Below are 24,893 nucleotides of genomic sequence, written 5' to 3' on the forward strand. Positions count from 1 at the left end.
CTAATCGGGGGAGACGGACAGACAAGAACAATGGCAATAAATAGAATCAAGGGGAAGAACATCTCATTAAAACAATAGCAAATAAATAGAATCAAGTGCCTGGTACAGTGCTCTTCCCAGCGTAGGATTCTCGCTAAATACCGTCGGTTGGCTTTGTAGTTGAGGCCGTAAGGTCATCTCTGGATTGTAAGCTCATTATGGAAGCAGCGTGGCTCAGTGGAAGGAAGACGGGCTTGGGAGGCAGAGGTCATGGGTTCGAATTCCGGCTCTGACACTTGTCAGCTGTGTGACTGTGGGCAAGTCACTTGTCTTCTCTGTGCCTCAATTACCTCATCTGTAAAATGGGGATTAAGACTGTGAGCCTCATGTGGGACAACCTGATTACCTTGTATACCCCAGCGCTTAGAACAGTGCTCTGCACATAGTAAGCGCTCAATAACTACCATTGATCGATTGACAGATGGTTTCCGTGCGTGTACTAAAATCCTAAATTTCACATCCTTACGGAGCTAAACTGCATCTACGTTCTATCGATCAGTGGCCTTTGAGTGCCTACTTGGTACAGAACACTCTACTAAGCGCTTGGGAAAGTACGATATAGCAGAGTCGGTAGACGCAGTACCTGCTCCCGGGGAGCTGCCGGTCTATTCATAAATTCAGTAGTATTTATAGAGCGGCCACTGCGCCCTGAGCAATGTACTAAGCGCTTGGAATGTACAGTTTGGCAACAGAGAGAGACAATCCCTGCCCAATAACGGGCTCACGGTCTAAGCGTCTTTTGGGAATACAGACATCGGTCGAAGTTACGGCGAGGGGGAGGGTGCCGTGGAGCCGGGGGTGGAGGCGTGAGTAGCAGAGTCCCGCCGGAGGGATTGGGGAGTGAGGGATTTGAGTTTTATGAGAGTTTTTTTATAGTTGTATGCTAATGGTGTAGGACACACACTTTTTATCAATATTTGTTTACAGAATGCCTGACGTTAATGTGTCTTTAACAATGAGTGCGTAAATTTTTTTTTTTTTTTTTTTTTTGGTTAATTAGAAGTATGGGCTTCAATCCTCATACGCCGTGACAAGATTTGGTGGAAAATAGAAAATTTCCCATGGGGTAGATGAGAATCCGGTCCATGGATAAGAGTTGAAATTGCGTCAACGTGGGGTATTGCCATTCACTCCAATGCCTTGTGGGTGAACTGACAAGATGTTTTTTTTCCAAAGGCACTTGAGAGAAAAGACGTCCATAGCAGTAACATCCAAAGGCTGTTATGGTTTGGAGGATGAAAAAGGCACAGTGTTTACTTCAACACGACGCCGTTCGACATCTCGTGGTTTGGCGGGTCTGGCGAGTGGAGCGTTTGAGTCTATAATCGTTCAGATTCTGAGACATGAAGAACAACTGAGAGCCAAAGAAGAGAAAAGGTAAAAGGAAACATAGAAAAAAATACGTAATTCCTTTTTTAAATGCCATTTGTTAAGCGCTTACTGTTTGTAAGGCACTGTGCTAAGCGCTGGGGCAGATACAAGCTAACCAAGCTGGACACGGACCGTGTCCCACATGGGGCTCGTGGTCTTTACTCTCATTTTACAGATGAGGGAACCAGGGTAGAGAGAAGTGAAGTGACGTGCTCAAGGCCACACGGCAGGCAAGTTGTGGAGTCTGGATTAGAACCCAGGTCCTTCTGACCCCCAGACTCGTGCTAAGCCATGCTGCTGTAGTTATATATTAAATTTTTAGACCTCCTTTAGGAAACAGGTGTGTAACTTCTACAGTGTAACGCCAGTCCTGCTAGAAAGTTCGCTTTTGAGTCAAAGTCTTGGAAAGAGTTTCACACCAAAATGTATTCTTTTTCTTGGAAGATGAACTTGAAAATAACCGTAACCAAAATTACTTTGAAAGGAAAGTATAAAAAGGTCCAAAACATTCGGGTTCCGCAGTTTCATAACCGGAGAGGAGCGACCTGATACGGAAAAGAAAGTTCAGGATGTTCTCAAAGTTTCTAAATTATAATTCTACCATGGAAATTGGTATTGGTACAATCTGAAGAATTTTTGTTAACATTAGCGGGAGCTGCTTGCATGACTCAAACAGTAAATAGCCCGTATCTTATTGCTATTTTTACAGTCATAAATTGAGTTTGAAAGGTTTAATCACTCTTTCAACCTTGAAATCCTTCGTAAACACGGGAGGAACGATAGTTCTTTTACACTAACTGATGATTTTGGCAGCTCGGTACAAAAACAAAGTATTTCCCAATTTCTATAGAAGGCATGCTGAGTATTTCCAGGGGATATTCGCATTTTGTGCAATTAATGATTATGATTGACTTCATTTTGATTTTAAATAAAGTTTGTTTCAGCAACGTCTGTGGGATAAAATTGGAAATGCTGCTGCATTCTAGACACGCACACTGTCTCCTTGGATTCCATTAAGCCAGGGCAAGGAAACACTTGTGTATGCCGAGTCTAAATATATTCAGACTTCAACTGAAGGTACAGAGTCCCATGAACCACCTGAAGAATAAAGCAGTACAACAGGCAGAGTTTATTATATCCCTTTGAATTCTGCTCCCTGCTTATTTTCTGGCTTTAGACCATATAAGCTAGTTTGTATTTCTGCGTTAAGGTATTTTTCACCAATGAATTATGAGGAATTTTGCTCTTATTCCCGGATCCTGAATGTCAGAAGTACTAACATGCTGAATTACTAGTAGTAGCGTTGTATTTCTTAAGCACTTGCTATGCGTTGGTGTTCAAAATCCTTTTATTTCTACCCAAATTACACATCTAGTAAACTGAAGACAGCAGAGCTGTTTCAGTTTTTGTCACAAATGGAAATCTCCTAAGGGTTTGTTTTAAATATTAGATGTGTTTTTCTTATTTTGATCTGTGGGTTTATCGTTGGTTTGTTACTGGCAGGGATATTGTTTGTGGGTGCATTTCTAGATCTAAAATACTCATCTAGACTTGTAATTGCGGTATTTAAGCACTCACTATGCGCCAAGCACCACACTAAGCGCAGGTGTAGGGGCAAGATGGTCAGATCGCTAACAGTCCGCGAGGGGCTCAAATCAACGATATTCATTGAGCGCTTAGTTTGTGCAGGTCACTGTACTAAGGGCTTAGAAGGGTACATGGAGAACAAATAATTGAATCCCCATTTTACAGGTAAGGAAACTGAGGCCCAGAGAAGTTAAGTGACTCGCCCAAGGTCACACAACAGATAGTGTTCCCTGTCTTGTGTCAGACACTTCTAAGCACTGGGGTAGACACAAGTTAATCAGGTCGGACTCGGTCCCCGTCCCAAGTGGGGTTCAGCAGTGTAAGTTGGGCTCAGTGGAAAGAGCCCGGGCTTGGGAGTCAGAGGTCATGGGTTCTAATCCCGGCTCCACCGCTTGTCAGCTGTGTGACTTTGGGCAAGCCGCTTCACTTCTCTGTGCCTCAGTTACCTCACCTGTAAAGTGGGAATTAAGACCGCGAGCCCCACGTGGGACAACCCGATCACCTTGTATCTCCCCCGGCGCTTAGAACGGAGCTTCGCACATAGTAAGCGCTTAACAAGTGCCATCATCATCATCATTATTTTTATTAACAGGCCATGTAGATGCAGGGGCAGAGCAGCCTCATGCGATTCTACCTCTGAGCCGATTTAAGGGCCCGACGCCAGCAGGTGTCTGACCACCAAAACCTCCCCCCTCTCCCCCGCGTCAGCTACCGCATGGACGGGGGATGAGGTTCCTCCCGATCCCGTCTCTGTGAACCACCCTGCATCACACCGTACGGCCTCGTCTGGCGCTGTGCTATCCGTCCCACACCCGGTCGGTCCGTAGGCGACAAGTATTTTCTGGCGGCCGATTCTTGGCACGCGGGGCCCCGGTCGCTCGGCGTTGGGAAGGGGCCCTCGGCGGTAGGGAAAGGAGCGGGGTAGAAGAAGTTCAGCCTACGCTCTGTGCGCCCGGGTAGCCGGAAGCAGAGGGCACCCTCCGTTTTCCCAGAAGCTTCCCCTTTTTGGGTCCGTCTAGTGGAAGGAAACACAGAAAGGGAAGTGGGTAATGACCTCATGGCTTGATGCAGTTGGACGCTGTCGACGACCGTCTCTCTCTCTTCCAATGTAGAGAATATCGACCAACCCCCCCCCCCCCCCCAGGTGAGGTTTGGTAAGGACGGCACCGGTTGCCGACAGGAACAGAGAAGCGGGGTGGCCTAGTGGAAGTCCTAGGGACTCCCAGGCCCGTGCTCTTTCCCACTAGGCCAGACTGCCTCTCGTGCTTTCTTGAATACATCCCTCACAACAGCCCGGCGAGGTATTATCATCCCCGTTTTACAGATGGTGAAAATGAGACCCGAGGAGGTTAGGAGACCTGCCCAAGGCCACGCGCCAGACAGGTTCCGGAGCCGAGAGTCGAACCCGGCACGCCAGGCTTCCGGGGCCGCGGCCCGTCCACCGGCCCCCACGGCCTCCCCTTTAGACCTTTTCCCCCAGTTCTCCCTCCCCCTTGGACCGTAAACCCCACGTGGGACGGGGACCGCGTGCGACCCGACTGCTTCCTTTCTACCCTATTGCTTGGCACCTCGTGAAGGCTTAACGGAGGCCGCGGTCATTATCGTTATTTCTCAGTGCTAGAACTTCGTTAGGGGTTGTTCATTTGAAGAGACTCGGTCAGTAAAATCCATTGCTCTTAATCTGTGTTTCCGATCAGATTACGGGAGCAAGAAAGGAAAGAAGCCGAAGAAGCCAGTCAGAAGGAAATCGAAGAGTGGGAAAGAAGGCTCTTGGCTCAAGCAGCACCCACCTTCATGGAGAACTTGTGGGAAATTCCAGCTATTGGCCACTTCCTTTGTTTAGCCCAACAGATCCTCAACTTGCCCGAGATCGTCTTTTATGAATTGGAGCGCTGCCTCCTGATGCCTCAGTGTAATGCTTTCTTGTCTAAAATAATGACGTCTCTGTTGAGCCCTCCTCACCGCAGGGCCACCTTACACAGAAGACCCACCCTGCCTTACAAGACGTGGGAAGCGGCCCTGAGGCAGAAGGTGCAGCAGTGGTACGCCGTCGTCAGGCAGACGGAGAGCCCCGACAGCTGTGCCGAAAAACTCGGCCTGTGTCCTCAGTTTTTTAAAGTCATCGGAGAAGTCAGCCCGCTGGAAGAGAGATCATTTCACCAACTCCCCTTTTACCAAAGAGTGTGGCTGCTGAAGGGCCTGTGCGACTTTGTGTACGAGACCCAGAAAGATGTTCAGGATGCCGTGCTGGGACAGCCCATCCACGAATGCAGAGAAGTGATTCTCGGCTACGATTACCTGGAAAACGCTTACGTCCATTTTCCACAGTTCTGTGGGGCCGACGTACGAATTTACAAACAGAAACCCTTTCAGGCCCCCGAGTATCCGATCCCTCTCATCAAGATACGGAGAGTGTCTCGGGTGAAACCGGAGAAATTGAAGTCGGAGTACGTCAGCAAGAGCAATGGAGAAGTTAGGTCTGCGAGTAAAGGAGCGTTGGCCTCCACCCCCAAGAAAGAGCCGGGAATCCGCCTCGACTCGGTTTGCAGCCTGGCCAAGACCTACATGGCTGCTCCGGGCATCGCCAGGGAAGGAGCGGCCCAAACCAAGTGGGAAACCCCAACTCACTGTGCCTGCGAATCGAAAGCCGTGGGCTCCGGAGGAAAGTTCGGGAAGCCGGTAGGTCAAGGCGAAGTCATCGGCTTCGGGGAGCCTCTCAACCCTGCAGAAACGGAAGCCTTGGAAAACAGGGCGAAAGAGGGCGAGGCTTCTGGAGGAAAATCTGGGCTCGGTCCGTTGAAGGAGAATGCCGTTCGAATTTGCCAGCTCCATGTGAACGGAAGCCACAGTGACAATCCGGACCCGAACCGCCACCAGTTTCCGAGGGACGTCGCCTTAGATCACTCACTACGGAACAGTCAAAAGCTCCAACTTACAAAATTGCGGGCGAAGAAGAAGAAGAAGAAAAGGAAATTGAAAGACGTCCTGAGCGAAACCATGAAGAGAAAACGCGAAGGTTTTCATTCTCTAGTATTCAAGTCTTACAAGCCTGAGATCCACAATAAGTTATTTATCATCAAAAAGAAAGCAAAACACAAGAAGCACAAATCCGGTAAGCTTCCCTTTTTCAGTGGGAGTCTTAATGTAGGGTATTTCAAAAAGTTCTCTTTTGGGCGGGTCTTGCGGAACCCCCTGGACCGAGCGTGCACAGTTTCTGGTCCCGTTCATGTCGACGGCAGTCATATACTCTGTGAGATCCGTAAATCGAAAAGCAGATGTATCCTTGCCATTTGCTTAGCTATGTCCTAGAGGGGTTCGAGCGTAGTTTAGAATTTGACCAAAAAAAAAAAAAAAAGATATCTATTAGTGACAAGCAGAGCACTGTGAAAGCATCTCTGACCGAAATGGGATGGGATGATGCGTTTTACAAAGAATGCGCACCCCCGATCATTTAGGGCCCGGCATCCCTTTTTGGTGATTCAGGATTTCCATTGCTTCCACTTTCCCTCTGGTCACTGAACTGCTTTTTAGCTCTCAGTTGGGCAGGGGCGAAAACCGGAGGCGCAACTCAAGCCTGTTTCTTCGTGAGCGCTGCCAAAGTAGACGGAGTTGGCATTATGAAATAAAAGGAGGTTGAATGAGGTTTGAGTGATGTTTACCCCAGTTTTCCATTTTATCTCAGCGCTCCCCCTTCCCCCCCCATTCCTCATTACCACTGGCGGTCAGTTTGCGGCCGATTTAGTTAACGGAGGCAGAGATGTGCCCAGCTGAAGCCTCCCACCGAACCTAGGTGGGTATAGGCAGTGAGGAAGCCTGCCCTCCCATTAAGGCTCTGAAACGTAAGCCCTTTTGGCCAGTGGATATTTTAGTCCAGAAACAGCAGTTGGGTCGCTTTGAAGTATTATTTCAAGTAATCACTTGTATTTACCGAGCACTCACTACGTGCAGAGCACTGTACTAAGTGCTTGGGAGACTACAGTGTGACAGTTGGTAGACACGTTCCCTGTTTTCGCCGAGAACTGGTGGTTTGTTTTTTTTTTAACTTCAACTTTTTGCCCGTAGTAATGGCATTTATCAAAGTCTTACCGTGTCCTAAGCGTGGTTGTCGATATAAGACAGTCAGTTGGGAATCAGTTCCTTTCCCAAAATCTACAAGGGAGGAGGGGCAGGCATCTTCTCCCCTTTATACAGAGACAGGGAATCTGAGGCCCAGTGACTTGCCCAGGGCACACAGTAGGTCCGTGGCAGAGCCGGGAATAAGGAGCCCAGGCCCTCTTGACTCCCAGGCCTGTGCTCTCTCCGCCAGGCCACACAGCTCCTCCTGCTCCTTCTGTTTAGGTGAAAGTCTTAGCCTGCACAGCAGCAAACCAAGTTCAGCGGAAAGAAAACCAGTGCACTTTGGAATGTCATTTTAAGGAAACATCTGATTAGGCCAGGTGGGCTAATAATGCAGCATGCTTAGGCGTAACTTAAAGCACAATATGGATGGTGCGAGCCTGACGTTAATAAACTGGCGGCCTTTCTGCAGGTGAAATGATATATTTGGTTTGGCTGCCTTTTCTCCAAAGGACCGCATCCGAAGGAGAAAAAATTAAGAGCTCCAGATTTTTAGGCTCGGTGCTCCTCAGCGGAGGCGTTATGGAGACTTGTGTTTTTCTCACGAGGGGGGGAGAATACGAGAAGCTGATTTTGTGAATATAAAAATAGCTGGAGTGAAAGAAAGGCTTCTTACTGGTTTTCAGTAACCTGTACTGTAAATCTGAAATCAGAAGACATCCCAGTTGGGTATAAAAATGACAGTGCCGTTCTTCATCAGTGAGAACAGGGTTTTTGCTTTTGAAGTTTGGCGGCAGATAGACTTAAGAAGCTACGATGTGTGGTATGTTTTAAGACTCACATCGATTTTCCTCGGTGTTGATGCGGACTTTTTTTCTCATGCACGCGCATTGCAAAGTAACTGGCTGTGTTTGGAAAGAAGGAAGGTGTTTACCTTTTTTTAGAGCACCAGGCATCGGCTGGTCCCAAAGTCAGAACCCTAGCTGAGGTAGAGCAACGTGACTAGACTAACCTCGGATTCTAGGGTAGGTAGCCGGGATTCCTAGCTAGGTATCAAGCTTTGAGAACATGGGAAATATTCCTGAAAGAAACCAGTACTGCAGGTAAGCGTTAATATTCCTTCGTGGTCCTCAGTTTTATGTTTCCATCATTAGCAGGGAAAGTATGAGGCTTTTTTCCAAATGCTGCTATAGAAAAATTGGATAATTGTACGCCAGTTACTTGGGAGCAGGGTTGCTTTTGATACAGAGAAGCAGCGTGGCTTAGTGGCAAGAGCCCGGGCTTGGGAGTTAGAGGACACGGGGGTCGATCCCGGCTCCGCCACTTGTCTGCTGCGTGACCTTGGGCAAGTCACTTAACCTCCCTGTGCCTCAGTTACCTCATCTGTGAAATCGGGATTAAAAGTGGGAGCTCCACATGGGACAACCTGATTACCCTGTGTCTACCCCAGTGCTTAGAACAGCGCTCGGCACCTAGTAAGCGCTTAACAAATACCATAATAATGATGATAATGATTATCATTATAAGGAGGTTAACATGATCAAATATGCCGGCTCTGCACAGGTCATTGTGTTCAGTGTTTGCTTTGACCGAGTCTGCTCTGATTCATCACGTTTACGTGACTCACCAGCAACCGTATGTCATAGTGCTCTGCACATAGTGAGCGCTCAGTAAATACTATTGAATGAATAATTTAACTTTCAAGGCTGAATGCAGTTTGGTTTTTATTAATGAAGTGTCATAAACAGTATTGTGAAGTTTATCCTCTTTTAATCTTGCAAGGGAAAAAATCCATATCTAAAAATGCAATCATAAAGAAAAGGAAAGCTGTCAGGAAGTCACCTACTGTACCGGAGTTTCAGGTAAGCATCCTCCATTGTCTCAGAATTTTGCAATCTAATCTTTGGGGGCGGGGGGCGGTGCGTTTCAGGAAGAAGTTGGCTAAGATCCAGGAAATGAGGCACCCTGACTTGTACCGAAATAACGGGTCGTCAGTTACGTGGACCCATTTTTCCCATTCAGGTAAAAACCCGTGCACAGCTGTCAGCTCATAATACTTCAAGTCTTTGGTTATTTACCAATTGCCATCTCATCCGTTGGTTAGCGGGGGATCTCTTATTGTGTGTTATAAATGTGTTGCAAATGTTATAAATGAAAAAAATCTAAGGGAAATAGAAAAATCGGCTGTGCAGAGCATTCACAGTCTAAAGTTGTCACGCCTAGTACGGTGGCACAGTTTTCCTGGGCTTCTAAGGACACCGATTTTCCACAGGTTTCTGACCAAAAGAGTTGACTCTTATCTGTAAGTGAACCTTGGACTGAGAATACAAAGTGAAAGCTAATTATAGCAGTCTCTTAGCCTTTCCATTATTTCAAAACTGGGGTTTACTCCCGTGCATTTTAGCCTACCATTTTGATTCCGGGAATTCTGACATCGAGAATGAAAAAGGATCGCGTGCTACTTTAGAGAGGATCCCTCTTAAAGCATTATTTTTTTTTTTTTAATTTTGGAAATGTCCTATTCCCGCTCCCTCAATGAATTCAGTACAGAGGTCTCCTTGCTTTGTCGTAGTGATCTGTTCCTGTATGGAAAATCCATTTCTGGTAGTGCATCTACTAATGTTAGAAGTCAGTGTCTAGTATTTGAGCGTCTCAGTGCAAATCTCATGATAAGCTGGAAAGGAAAATAGCACAAGTTTCTTGCTTCTGCCTTCTCCCCACCCCGCCACCTGCCGTGTTAATCATTTACTTCTTACAGTGGGACTCCCCCAAACCACCGCTTGTCCGTTGACACAGTACCCACCGTCTCTGCAGGAAATCCAGAGGGGTCAACAAACATTAATAAAATCAAAAGTAAAGGGGGAAAACATGCGATGTTGATGAAAGCATCACCGTATCACCGGTGCCGTAAATAAAGGCCATCGACGCCCACAGACTGTATTTTGCCTGCACCTTCTTCCTTGATCGTATCTTTCGGTTTAGTGGCTTAAATGATGCCTTTTAAAAACCGGGACCATCCCTCTGGCCGCCTCTCACGTTCCGATACCTTGCAGATTAAATACTCCAAAAAAAAACTGGTTTTAAGTTTGGACCAAGAGGGTCCAAATTGACACCGGTGATATGGAAGCGGTGAGTTGACTCATTATTAATAGCAATGGTCATAATTCTGAGGTGGAGAAATGCAGTACGGACCTTATTTGCCCTCTTTCGAAATAATCATGATAATCGGCTAATCGCGGAGAGCTACTCTTGGTCCAGTGGATAGAGTACAGGCCAGGGAGTCAGAGGACCTGGATTCTAATCCTGGCTCCACCAGTGGCTGCCATGTGACCTCGGGCAAGCCGTTTAACTTCTCAGTTTCCTCATCTGTAAAATGGGGATGCAATACCTGTTCTCCCTCCTACTTAAACCTTGAACCCCACCTGGGGTCAGAATGGTTCCAACCTGATTATCCTGTATCTACCCCAACGCTTAGTACAGTGCTTGGCACATGGCAAGCACGTAAGAAATACTACTATTAACTACTACTACTCTTATTATTATTGTGCTCCTTGAAATAGATTGTTTGCTTCTGGTAATCAATATTTGTAAGTTACATGTTTAATCTTCAGGATTTTTTCTTATTTTTCTTATGGAGTAATTTCTAAAAGCATTGTGTTGGGGCTCTTCATATATACTATATTTTTTATATATTTATATATACTGTATATACTACATATATCCTATATTTTTTATATATATAGATAGATATATACCATATACTACATGTTCCTATATTATATATATATTATATAGACATATGTATAACAACACTACTTCTGTAGCGTAAACCTCGCTAAAGTCAAAATCTTTATCTCTGGCACCTAAAAACAATTTATAAATTAGGTGCTTTTATTCATCTTACTGTGAATATCGAAGGATATTTTATACACCTTCATTCTCATTTCAGATGTAAAGTCGATTCGTAGAAAAACTTTGTGAATTCCCAATCCTTGTTTTCATTTCGCCTCCCAGATTAGTTGATTCGTGTTTTGTATTTCCTACATAAAAGATTTAAAAACTTAGAAGGCTCTTGATTGAAATAAAGGGATCCGGGAAATATGGTCTCCCCCTGGAGACTGGACGCTCACTGTGGGCAGAGAATGTGTCTACCAACTCTTTTATATTGCCTGGCACATAGTAAGCGCGTAACAAATACCATTGTCATCGTCATTATTATTATTATCGTACTCTCCCAAGCGCTTAGTACAGTCCTCTGCACACACTAAGGGGTCAATGAATGATACGGTGCATAACATAAAAAATGGGTATACCTCCAGGTCTATAGTAAAATGATCACCTTTCCCGAAGCGCTTACTAAAGTGCCGCGCACAGAGTAAGCACCCAAGACCGTCTAATTGGTAAATGGAGTTCCCCAGTTTGTTGTGGCGAGAGTCCTCGGTGGAGGCTGTGGACAGAACTTCGTTCCGTGTGGCCGTTATTCAGTCATCGGACCAACTCAGACTGAGCTTGTGTGAATTTAACCTTCAGAGCCCTCTGTCCCCATTTCTTGCACTCCCGGACCAGCTTCCAAGTTCTAATATCTGCTGGCAGCTGAATTAATTAGCCGTTTTACGCTGCTTACACGATGGATGCCTCGTTCCTTTACAGATTCGAGGCAACCTTTCAAGTCAGTGAGTATATATTGACCCATCCTAATTTGATCATTGTGGAAACGTGGTTCTAGATCCAATTACAGTTTAACAACTTGCAACTCTCTGGAGGGTCATGGTCAATAAATGCTATTGATTGTAGAACAGTGGAAAGCAATCGAATATATTTTTGCGTTTCAGTAAAAAAGGCTAAAGCTATTTGACTCTGCATTTCTATAATGACTGGAAAACATTTGTAACAGGATTTAAAGTACACAATTGTTTTCTCATCCAAATGCTTTTATTACCCATTATTCGATATATTTTCTTGGAGTTGATTTTTTAATGGGATTTGCTAAGCGCTCACCAAGTGCCAGACGCTGTACTAAGCGGTGGGGTAGGTGCAAGCTGATCGGTTTGGACACAGTCCCTGTCCCACATGGGGACTCCCGGTCTTAATCCCCATTTTACAGGTGAGGTAACTGAGGCACAGAGAAGTTAGTTGATTGGCCCACACACATAGCAGACCAGTGGCGGAGCCGTGATTAGAACCCAGGTCCTCTGACTCCCAGGCTTGTGCTCTTTTCCACTAGGCCTCATTGCTTCCCTCGCTCTCTGTATCACCATGGGAAAGTTGCTTAACTTCTCAGTGCCCCGGTTTCCTCATCTGTAAAATGGGGATTCAGTAGCCTGCTTAGACCACGAGCTCAATGTGGGACAGGCACCGAGTCCAACCTGATGATCTCCCCAGCGCCCCCAGTGATCTTTCCACTGGGCCATGGTGTATCTCAGTTGATTTAAAATAAATTGCAAGAATTCTTCCTTTAGGATAGAGGAACCATAAGAGATAATGGGTAGCACCATGTCTAAATGTTTAAAATCCCACGGCAAAATAAATGATTTGTAAATTCACTTGAACAGTAGTAAAGATCACATGCCTACTCTGTTACCAGTTACCCCAAACTGTCATGAAGTGCATGCCTGCTCTTCTTTGAGGTGTGGTTTCTCCCGACTTGGAAGGAGATCAATCAGCTGAAGTGGTATCTTAATATTTACTATTTCTACAACTCCGTATGAAGAGCAGACATTCATTCATGAATCCATATACATCTGGGAAGTGAATTTTATTTCCCTGTTTAACAGGTGGGGCAACTGAAATTTGAGGAGGCTTTGTCACATTAAGTTCACTACAACTCGATCATATCCGAGGTTAAAATTTAGAAGTTCTTGGCCTCTAATGCGGACCCTGTGATTTTCATAAAGAGAGGAGATGCGATTTTGCCTTTTGAGTCATCCATTTTGGGCACTTAGCAGGATGTAAGTTGAATCACTGCTCCGCTTTTAGCTCCATTACAAGATAATTTTTACATTTGAATTCATGTGTTTAATTTGTCATTCATCTATGGGAAATCTAACCTTAAGGGTATTGTTAATAGAATATTCAGACATTGGTAAATCTGGCCCTCTTACCTTCAACCAGGCGGTGCTTTTTATTGAACACTTTCCGTGTGCAGAAAACTGTACTAAGCTCTTGGGAGAGTGTAGCAGCATGGCCTAGTGGAAAGAGCACTGGCTGGACTGGGTTCTAATCCCGGCTCAGCCACTGGGACCCTGGGCAAGTCACGTAACTTCTCTAGGCCTCAGTTTCTGCATCTGTAATTTGGGGATTTAATACCAGTTCCCTCCAACTTATACTCTGAACTCCCTGTGGAATAGGGAACGTGTTCAGGACATGGTCCGTACTTTACAAAGGCCACTAGTGTTATTAATATTTTTTGGTAGACAGGATCGCTGCCCACAAGGAGTTTACAGACTAGAGGGAGGGAGGGAGACAGTAAAATAATAGTTATGATCTCATGCAATTTAGTTCTCCATTAAGGGTGTTTGCCAATCCAAAGTCATCAGAAACTAAACTGAAAACGTCATTTCAAAATTACGTGTTCCTTGCTTGGATGGGTTACCTATCGGTGTTATGAAAACATAGTATAACCCGAGTAGTGATTCTTATGGGTTATTTTATTGACACGCATAATACGCTACTGTAGTAAGGAACAAAATCATCTTGTGGTGTTTTGGAGACTGTTATATTTTTACCCCACCACCGTAAATTGGGTTATGCAGTATGAAAATTGGGTGACTACACACATTGTCCTTTTAAAATCGACCCCATTTGGAGTCAGTCACCCCACTTTTAAGCAGGCGTGAGGCTGTTTCACGGAGTCTGCCAATTAAATCTCGCAGTAAGGGGAGCCAGAGAAAAAAAGACAAAATGGGGGAAGAGAAAGATAACAGCATATTTAATTCTGCTGCCCAGATCACTTTTCAAAAAAGATATTCAGTCCACGTTTCTCCGCTCCTCAAGAACCTCCGGGGATCGCCCATCCACCTCCACCTCAAACAGAAGCTCTTTACTGTTAGCTTTAAAGCACTCGGTCACCTTGCCCCCTCCGACCTCGCCTGGCTGCTTTCCTCCTACAACCCAACACACTCACTTTGTGCCTCTGATGCCCACCTGCTCACTGTGCTTCGCCCTCTTCTATCTTGCCACCAGCCCCTCGCCCGTGTCCTGCCTCTGGCCTGGAACTCCTTCCCCTTCATATCTGACCACTGTTCTCCCTACTGGCAAAGCTTTATTAAAAGCACCTCCCCCCCCCCCCCCCCCCCAACTAAGCCCTCATTTCCCCTGTTCCCTCTCCCTTCTGTATCATCCCTGCATTTGGATTCATACCCTTTATTCACCACCCCTCTCCCCCCCCCCCCCCCAGCTCCACAGCACTTTGACCTAGTGAATAGAGCAAAGGCCTGGGAGTTGGAAGGTCATGGGTTCTAGTCCCAGTTCTTCCACTTGTCTGCTGTGTGAGCGTACGCAGGTCACTTCACTTCTCTGTGCCTCGGTTACCTCATCTGTAAAATGGAGATCAAGACCGTGAGCCCGATGTGGGACGGGGACCGTGTCTAGCCCGATTTGCTTGTATTCCCGCCCCAGCCCCCCCAGTGCTTAGTACAATGCCTGGCACATAGTAAGCACTTAACAAATAACACAATTATTATCATTATTATTATTATAACCTACATATCTGTAGTTTATTTTCATGTCTGTTTCCTCCTCTAGACTGTAAGCTCGTTGTGGGCAAGGAACATGTCAGCCAACTCTGTTGTAATGTACTCTCCCAAGCTGTCAGTACAGTGCTTTACGCAAAGTAAGAGCTCAGTAAATTGTGGTTGATTGATAAGAGGGCACTTGAGAGACCCAGTTTCTTATTTCAATTGCTGTCTCCCAAGTACTGCATGCAGAGGGACTACTGAATTAACTCCCCTCCCTTCTCATCCCCTGAGCTCCCTCTCCCTAACTGACTGCTAGTCATTCTCTGCCATTATCTCATTCTGAACCTTCTCTTACTGTCCCAGTGCGTATCATTACTACTGCTTACAATTGTGTGTTACAAAAGATAATCTTATTTCCTCCAAAATCGGACAGGAGGAATTAGGCAGGTGGAGGTAGCTAATGAAATATGATGGTATTATAGAGGATGGTGTACTCACCCTATGGGTAGGTGAAGGATGCTCCAAAACATGCCCTGAACAGATTTTCCTTTTTCCAGTTCTAAAAAAAACCCAAAAAGCATAGTTCCTACATCTCACATTCTAACGTTTTTACCAAAAAATTCCCTTTTGGCAGATAATCATTGGTTTTCATAAATAAGGAAGCGACTCTAACTTCATTTTATAGTGGAAATTGCATTGTGGGGAGAGGTTATGGATAATCGAATCAAAGACCCGTGCACTGGTCTGGATTTTAAATTCTACTTCATCGTCAATGTCGGGTATTGCAACGAGACTGTACAATAGCTTCATCTCTCCAAAACTTTGCCACTACATTTTATTGTCCTGTGTCATTTTAAATCTTCCATCTCTCACTAATCATAGCATAATATTTTGAAAGTGGGCATAAGTTTTTCAGAATATGATAAAAAAAAAACCTTATTTGAATTACATTAAAAAACTCAGGCGGCGTGAACGTCACATGTTGTGTAATTCCTGATGGTGATAATGGAATTAAATATTTATTCATGCCGGACAGCGTGCTAAACATTGAGGCAGATAGGACGCAGTCCCTGTCCCAGACGGGCTCACAGTCTACGAGGAGGAATCGATATTTTATCCCCATTTTACAGATGAGGAACTGAGGCACAGGGAAGTTGTGATTTGCCCACGGTCACCCAGGAGGCTGGGAGCAGAGCTAAGTTTAAAACCGGGGTTTTCTGACTCCCGATCCCCTCCCTTTTTACGAGGCAACGCTGCCTTTCCCTATCATTTTTGACACTTCAGTAGACTTAAAAACTTAGCTCTTATTTAGGAGATTGTAGCTTTTGTAATGGAAGGTACCAGAGACTAATTGAAATGACTCTTTTCCGTTTCTTGCAGACATTACATTATGCACATCTATATATGAAAATCTAATGAATTTACTCTAAAAGGAAATCATAAGAAAATCCCATTTTGCGTAGATTCTCTTTGTTCAGAGTATAGTTTGTGTAAGGAGTACTTGAGTGATTTAATGATCCGAATGTCTGCCAAGCACTTTATACCTGCATTCCATGCCATTCTTGAGAATAAGTAGTAGATATTTGCACATGGTTCTCTTAGCAAACCCAAACAAAGGCCAAATAGAGTCCCGGGGCATTGATGTTTCCCTACACTTTTGGTTCATGAGGTCAACTGCTGTTTGATGTGACGTCCTTTGAAGCTGATTCAGTGATCCAGGAAAAACTAAAGCACGTTTCCAGCTTTCTGTCATTCTGTGGAGTCGGCTCGTTTAGAAAATTCCTGGATTACCGAGCGCACTCCTGACAGATGGGATGCCGTATTAGAATTTCAGCTGCACCGTAGCATAGTATCAGCTCCAGTTAAATGCCCGAAGTTCCTGAACTTTGCCAAATAAGAACCTTTTTGTAAACTCTGCTGGGTGGTTTGTTTTCTCTTGGGCATATGTTCCTATAAAGAAAACACATAAAATGTAGTGTGCATTTAACTCGGTTTTGGTTTTAAGTATTATATGTTTTGAAATTGTGGTTTGTTTGTTTTTGTTTTTTTTAGCTTATTTGCACTAATCTTGATGAACTCAGGGAATTAATCACGAAAATCGAGAGTGAACTCAGAGATCTGGAAAACCATAGAAAAAAAACGGTAAGTGTTATCGGACGTTTATGTGAATCGTATTCCCAGTAAAATGTGCTCGCTGCCTTTTGCACTCTTTGTAATAATATGAAGCTATGTAATCTTGGTCATAAGTGATTGGGTGAAAGCTAATCTTAGAAAATAGCTGGAAACATTTTTTTTTAAATATTCTGTATTTAAGTTTTCATTTTAAATGCTATCCTCGTGTTAATGGCATACTTTTGTTTTCTGGTTTGTTCCGGTAAAGTTTTGGAGTTTTCTCTAACAGACTAAGAGGTTTGTTTCTCACTGATTTGTGGCGAGAAACATCTACATTACTAACATTTTTTCCAAATTTTCACCGTGAGTTTGAAAAATTCATAATTCATTTTTACCATAGTTTTTTCAACTATATTCTTATCCATTGAGAGATCTGGCTAAAGAAAGGTTAACATTCTTAATGGGATGCGTAGTGATGCTGGCATGTATATGTACTCTTGATACTTAGCACCAGCTATCTGAAATAACCCATCTCTGCCTGGGTTAGACGCTAAGCAGCGTGGCTCAGTGGAAAGAGCTCGGGCTGGGGAGTTAGAGGTCATGGGTTCGAATCCTGGCTCTGCCACTTGTCAGCTGTGTGACTGTGGGCAAGTCACTTAACTTCTCTGTGCCTCAGCTAGCTCATCTGTAAAATGGAGGTGAAGACTGTGAGCCTCACGGGGGACAACCTGATGACCCTGTGTCTACCCCAGCGCTTAGAACAGTGCTCTGCACATAGTAAGCGCTGAACAAATGCCAATGTTATTATTATAATTATTCCCCCTCAGCCCCCCTTTTCTTTTTCCTTTTTTTTTTCTTTTACCCCTAATATTCTGCCTCCTTTTCCTTTACCCCTAATACTCTCCCTCCTTTTCCTTTATGTTCCTCAGTTTCCTTGTTGATCTTTTTGGCTCTTCCTCCTCACTTACCTTTCTCTGTACTTATTTGTCTCTCAGTAGCTGTTCATGTGTTCACTAGCCCTCCTGATTCCTCAGGCTGCCTCTCCTCTTTTCCCTTTCCTCTGAACCCTTTCCTCAGTTACTTGATTTTTCTCTTTCCAAGACAGTTCTGCCACCAACTCCAACTCAACTTGCTACACTGAAGGCTTCATTTTCACTCCTAAACCCAGTCCTCCTACCTTGCCCATCCCAGTCAACACCTTCCTACCATTCCAAGACATTCCAGCCTTGGTGTCACCTTTGACTCCTCCCTCTCTTTTTAACTCTCACATTCAGTCCGTCTCTAAATCCTGCTGGTTGGTCCTCTGCAATATTTCCCGGGTCTGCTAGCTTCCTCTGTTACGAGCTCTCACCGTCTCTCAAGTAGATAACTATCAGCCTCCTCTCTGGACTTCCTTCTACCACCCTCTCCCCTCTTGGCTCTTTGGCCCGGATCATCTTTCTCAGATATCGTTTGGAATAACCGACACCGCTTTAAGGATCCTCTAATGGCTTTTCATTCCCCTCCGCATAAGATGAAAGTTCCCTGACCAGTGGTTTCAAGGCTCTCCACCAGCTCTCTCTCTCTTGTATATCTGCTCTCTTTTCCTGCTACGCCCCAGCTCGCAATCTTCACGTCTCCTAACCTGACCGTGTCTTCACTCTCCCGCATCCAGTCGGACACTTGTGCCCTCCCCCTGCCTGGAACCCCTTCACCGTCAAAGCGGCTAGACCGTATTCTTTCCCATCTTCAAAACCCTCCTGAAAACTCGCCTCTTCCGGGAAGCATTCCTGATTAGCGGCCACCTCCCCGGGTCCTGTCCAAGCAATCCCTAGCACTTCTGTGTGATCTGAAGTACTTACACCGCTTATTTTGCATTTTACTCATCTGCGCTTTCCATACCCCTTTTATTCCAGCTGTAGCTCTATTCTCTTGCCTGCTTCTCTTACTTGTGAATAGATTGCCGCCTGTCTTGCCCTTTAGATTGTAAGCTCCTCGAAATTCTTTTCCCGAGCTCTGAATACATTGCGCTCCGCACACGGGCATTCGATAAATCCTGGTGATTCCTCTTATTCCTTCCCCGTTCCTGGGTCCTTCGTTCCCTTCTGGGGCCCTCTCCTCTCCAGTTCTTGCCGTTGACTTACGGTGTTGCTCCCTCTGAATGTCTCTCTTTCCTGACCATCTTCTTCTTGCCCCCCCCTTTTTTTCCACAACTTCTCTCTCTGCCTACCATCGCCCTACTTTTTCCCCGCTCCTCCCTCTCGATCTGTCTCTCCGTCTCTCCTCCCTTTTATCTCATCCACTCGCGCTCTCAGAGTTCCCTGGAATCGTCTGTGCTGCTCCTTGTCCCTAAAGACCCCCAGTGGCTTGCCCAGTGATAAGGAGGGCTCCCGGAGACTTGTCCTCCTAAGGGACATCAGCAGTGGTGGGCAAGTTCTCATTCTCCGGGTAGTGAGGTTCCTATTGTAATATCGTTGTTGGTGGTGGGAGGGGAGGAGCCAGGTCTCGGGATCGAGGAAGCCAGTTCTCGGGGGGTCTTAGACTCGGAAGAGAGGTTGCTTTCGGCCATAGGTGCGTTTTGGGGCAGGGTGCCTATCAGCAGGAGGAACCCCTGCTATAGTGAGTCTCTTTAACCATTTTATATCGATTCAATATTTGTTTCCTCAGCAAGAGGATTTCAAAATCAAGGTAGTTGTTCCTGCACATCCGGGGAACGCAGACAGTCCTTGGACTTACCACGCAGTTGGTTCCTGAAAATTGCGTCTTAAGCCTCTAGTGGCTAGAGCGCGGGCCTGGGTTCTAATCCTGGCTCCTTCCCTGGTCTACTGTGTTACTTTGGGCAAGTGACCTAACTTCTCTGTGGCTCAGTTACCTCATCTGGAAAATGGGGATCAAGACTGCGAGTCCCATGTGGGACAGGGACTGTGTCCAACCCTTTTGGCTTGTATCTACCCCAGCGCTCAGTACAGTGCCTGGCGCTTAATAAGCGCCTAACAAATACCACAATTATTATCATTAATTATTAGAAATGCTGCATGTCGGAGCCAGTTTTCTCATAGGAACGATGCGAACCTTATTGTTACCCAAATGACTGGTAATTATTTATTGAATTAATTTATGGAGGAGTATTCTAGCTACATTAATGTATTTATGTTGAGTCAGAAAGGTTCCACGATAGGGTAGCCGACTTTTACTTCATCGGAAGTAAAACGGACGTGTCGACCCTCTCTGGTGACTCTGCCTGGCGATCAGGTAACCGCCCCGACCCCTTGAAACTCCCCCCTTCCCCCGTCGCTGCTTTTAGGATCGTTCCTCCATTTCCCCGTGGCTTCTGTCCTCGTCACCCCCGCCCCGGGAGCTGCTGCCACAGAGGAGGCGAGCGTTGTATAGTTGAAAGGGACGAATTGTCAAGCGGACACGGGGTGTCCATTTAGAAGTGTCGTAAGTGCCGTCCGTCTCTATCGGAAAGCTCGTGAGTCTTGTGGGTCTCGTGGGTAGGCAGCTTTAAGTATATACAGTTTCTTCTGGCCCCGCATCCGATGTGGCCCACTTGAATCTTTGGAGGCATCCTCTCCACGTGAACCGTAGCCCGGTCTGGGCTCCGGGTGTAGCTCTATCTTTTTTAGCTTCTAATTTGAGTCCCTGTGGTTACACCAGGGGAGACTTGGGTGGCATGTACTAGGGCTTCATATAGAGTTGTGGGGGCACTGGGGTGGGGAGGGCCTTCCTCCTCTCTCTGATGCCTTTTCTCTCCCTCCTGTGATCCCAGTGCCGTTTGCTCCACGTTCCATGAGCCTTTTCTGGTTCTCGTTTTGCCACCGTAGACGGTGATGTTCATAATGTAGAGCTGTTAACGGTAACGGTCAGAGCACGAGTGTTGGTAGTTCAGAGACAATTAATTTTAATTCAGACTTTTCATGAGCGCTGATCTTCTTGCAGGCTCAGAAGCGTCGAATTCATTTCCTTCCGTGTCCTCTGCTCCACGTAACTTTCCCATCGCTAAACTGTAAGCCCCTAGAGGGCAGGGATCACGTTTAACTCTGTTATTTTATACTCAGCCAAACACTTAGTACGGTGCTCTGTGCCGGTGAATGAATCAGTCCAGGTAAGATGCTGTTACACTTCTCAGCCTTCTCGTAGTGCACCGTACCGTACTGCGTGTTTTGGCAACTCTTCGCTGTTTAATACGGGAAGTAACAGAGAGTGGCAGAGGTTTAGGCCATTCAGCTGGTGGAGGACCTAACGGTATAGGAATTTCTAATTCAAAAAGTCAGTCACGGTGATGCCTTTGAACCCTCTGGGCCCTAACCCCGTTAATTCCCGTCGAATCGGTGGTCACCGTGCCGTGATTTTCCTATGCCACGAGGTTCTCTGGCACAAACCCACCATTATACCCGAGAACTCCCTGTAACTGTTTTGTGGGCTTCGGGTTCCGTAGCTACCTTTCTCTTTTTCCGGTTGATTTGGCTCTGTTTATGAATCGGTCTTAACGATACTGTACTCCGGTGACCTAGACTGCCCATCGACTGATGGGAAGTGAACTCACAGGAGCCGCACGATCACCCATGGCAGTAATCTGTCTGTGAAATTGCCTTCGTAAAATAAGTCACCTAAATGTGGTTAAGGTCATGACCGCTCACGGTGGCTTGGGGTATCCTGGGCCTGCTAGGAATTAAAGCCAAGCCCTGATTTCGAGGAAACCGGAAGGAGATTGGGCCTAGGCCATAGCCATGGGCCTTCAGAAGAAATTACTGAAGAGCACAGACACTTGTATGCCACCTGAATCACGGCATGGCCTCAGACAAACTCAGGCACGGCTGATCGGATCTTCACAGTGTAACAGATAAGAAAGCGCAGAGAGCAGCACCTAGACTTTTAAACCTTAGCTTTTGACTTTTCAAAAGCATATGACGCGTTTAACGGACCAGGGCTCCGCAAACTGCTAAGCAGGCTCAGGTGTCCCGAGGAATTCACCAAGGCCCACGAGCTACTCTCCGATGATGTGTGGTCAAGGTAGAATGGAAGGACTGTCAGAGTGGAATGGGACTGTACGGTAGATCTGGTCGTAGCTGACTGATGTTAGGATGCCGCGTTAGAGGGCTCAACGAAACAGCCGCAAGCTGGAGTCATAATATGCTTCTGATCGACGGGGAACCTCTTTCGTCTCAACAGAGCATGAGCACCATCAAAAGTTTCTGAATAAACCGTTCGGGATTTGGGATCTAGAGGCACGGACGCAAGACACAAGCACGGGCCTGGGAGGCGGAAGGACCTGAGTTCTAATCCCGGCTCTGCAGGTGGTCTGCTGTGTGACCATGGGCAAGTCACTTAACTGCTCTGGGCCTCAGTTACCTCATCCGTAAAATGGGGCTTAAAACCGTGAGCCCCCTGCGGGACCGGGACCGTGTCCAACCTGATCAGCTTCTATCGACCACAGGGCTTAGTACGGTGCCTGGCCCAGAGTGAGCGCTAAATGCGTACCATTTTTTTTTTTTTTGGAAAAAAAAAAGACATACAAATGATTATGAGTCACTGCTCTCTGCACTGGCAGTGAGCCTGAAGAAAACGGAAGTCATGCACCAGCCTTCACTCTACACGTGACCAAAGATTTTAGTTGACAGCGTGGAACCGAAAGCAGCCACAGAATTCGGCAGCGATAAATGGATAGATGAAGAGGTAGAACACAGAAGCAAGAAGGCCAGTATGACCTACGGAAAACTGCGAGGTGGAGCGTGACCGCAGCGGGGCCTGAAACTTCATTCCAGGTTATAAGAGGGCTGGGGGAAAGGTATGACTGGAAAGGTGGGGAGATTTAATTGGACAGTGCCTCTTGGAGGAAGGAGATTCATTTTTAGAAGGGCTTTGAAGAAACCGTGGCTAATTTTTAATAATTCCTTTTTGAACAAGCCCTACCCTGGCAGAGATTAGTCAGGGTCAGAACAGCCCTTCCCAAACCCCCAGATTTTGAAAGATTTGCCCGAGCACACGGCTCATTTATTTATTAAAAGCGGGGTGGAGAGCCTTTACTGGGTCATTGTGGCCCTGGCTGGGAGCACGACGTGATTCTTCCAGGGCGACATCGTTGAAAACAGGCACAACATACTTTGTTCTGATTTCATCTCCCCGATTTCATCGGCTGAGGAGGACATAATCGACCCTCCCACCCCCGCAAGAAACAAAAAATTAACTGGGCCGCGTCCCCTCCGTCTCCCGCTCCTCGACTGCTTGATCTGGCAGCGGTACACACGGAGGTGGCGGTAGGAAGAGGAAGCAACATCTGCCTGTTGATTGTCATTCAGACTGGGCATCGTGGGACCCTCTGGCTAAACCTGGCCCACGACTGAGATCTACCCTGACTGTAAGAGTGGACTTAGGGAGTGCTGCTACAGAAGAATCAATGAGGCCCGGTGAACGGAGTGGACGTGAGTTAGTGAGCGAGTGAACGAGATGTCAGGATGACCCCAGGATTGCCAACATCGAAGAACAGGAGGGCTGGGGTGGCGTTGACCCCGATCAGAGAGTTGGGAGAGAGCGTCTGAGGGGAAAAGAGCGGCGGGGCATCCAGTTAGGGATGTCCTGAAGACCGAAGAGAACGTGAGAAGTCATACGACCAGTTCTCCGAGAACGTGCGTTTTCATCGCACGGTTTGGACGGAAGGCTGTTGAAGAATTTGGGAATGTTCTTTCCACAAGATGCGCCTGCCCAAATACAGCACAGTCCGCAGTCCACGGTGTGAGGAAGTGTGGCGTAAGAAAAACTCGCGTGCAGGCGCCTGGCGTCAAGTCAAGGCGTGAGCACTGTGCAATTTTCCCATAATGTAAGGTTCTTCAGGGGCTCAGTGACTGCACCATGGGAGAATCAAGAATCACTTTTCATTCGCTGGCCTCTGAGTCGCTCGTAGCAATCGAAGGAGCAGCTGGAGTTGTGGTTGAACTCCTCTATGCTCCCCAGATACACGGGTAGTTTTGACGTAGATGTTTTGCACGGTGTGGTGTGTATCACAGCTGTTCACATATCGCTAGCTTTCCTGGTGGCAGAACCTTTTCATACTTCTTTCAAAAGTCGTCAAAAATTAAACTTGGATTGTGTTTCTCTGTTACTCCACCCCCACTAAAACAGTCAAACTTCAAAGGAAAGGACCGTACTTCCCAGGTTTTCCTCTCTTCTTTCCACGTTAGGCAGAAGACTCTGCAGTTGTCCCTCTAGAAAGGGCTCCGTTACTTTCGAGGCAGCTCCGCGACCGTCCGAAAGATTTCTACCGTTATTAATTTTCACTCAGACCCCTCAGGAGTATTGATATCTGTTTTCTCCACAAAGAGCCTCGGGGGCTAAAATGTAGGCCATTCCGTTCACGCAGGGTATTGAAGGTGACACCTTCAGCCGGGACCTTAGCGGCTCTGAAATCGTTACCCGGAAATTTGGGCCTGAGCGTGCGAGGGGTGAGAAGGGAGGGTTCGAGGAATACAGACTCCTCTATCCCCATCCGCCCGGCTCCTAACCGGCTCTGAGCAGCTCCTTTGCTCGTTTGAAGCTGTGAGCGAGCAGATCTGCTCGGCTCCGGATGTGTGACTCAGGCCGGATCAGGCCAGTTCTCCCCCGCAACTCGGTTTGACCCGAATGGAAAGCCTTTCAGATGTCAGAATGCACCCCAAGAGCAGTGTGGTAAGAGTTATCGAGTCCCTCCTGAACCGCCAACTTACTTGTTTTCGTCTTTCTTTCTTTTAGGTGTCCAATGTCCCTAGCCTCTGTAGATTGCCAACTCCCTCTCCTTGTGACAGTCCAGCATGCATTATGCTGGTGCTGTCGTACCCATCTCAGAATTCTGCAGCAGAAGGGAGCTGTCCTTTAGTGGTGAGGTAAGTTTCCCTTCTCCCCTGCCATTCCGCTCCCAAACACCCCCAGTTCTCTTCTAACGTGGAGGCTGCGTTCTCGCAGAGCCCCACGTTAGGGAAAACTCACCCCGAGTCCGATGCCACGTGCACGCGCACAGCCGTTTCTTCCGACATCGCATCATACTGTAGCCAAACAGACGCACGTTGTCGGAAGAACGCCCCCTCCCCCCCCCCCCCCCCC

General features: G+C 46.6%; 1 protein-coding gene across 1 annotated transcript in view; it reads left to right on the top strand.

Annotated features, from left to right (window-relative positions):
- The window catches only part of KIAA2026 (KIAA2026 ortholog), a 70,675-nt gene that overhangs the window by 33,152 nt on the left and 12,630 nt on the right, over window positions 1-24,893 (top strand). Inside the window, exons 2-5 of the mRNA XM_029054661.2 lie at window positions 1,216-1,416; window positions 4,695-6,109; window positions 8,836-8,915; window positions 16,782-16,871. Of these exons, the coding sequence (XP_028910494.1) occupies window positions 1,216-1,416; window positions 4,695-6,109; window positions 8,836-8,915; window positions 16,782-16,871 (1,786 nt within the window). The remainder of the gene's footprint in view (window positions 1-1,215; window positions 1,417-4,694; window positions 6,110-8,835; window positions 8,916-16,781; window positions 16,872-24,893) is intronic.

Source organism: Ornithorhynchus anatinus, chromosome X5 (assembly GCF_004115215.2).
Source record: "Ornithorhynchus anatinus isolate Pmale09 chromosome X5, mOrnAna1.pri.v4, whole genome shotgun sequence".
Taxonomy (NCBI): Eukaryota; Metazoa; Chordata; class Mammalia; order Monotremata; family Ornithorhynchidae; genus Ornithorhynchus; species Ornithorhynchus anatinus.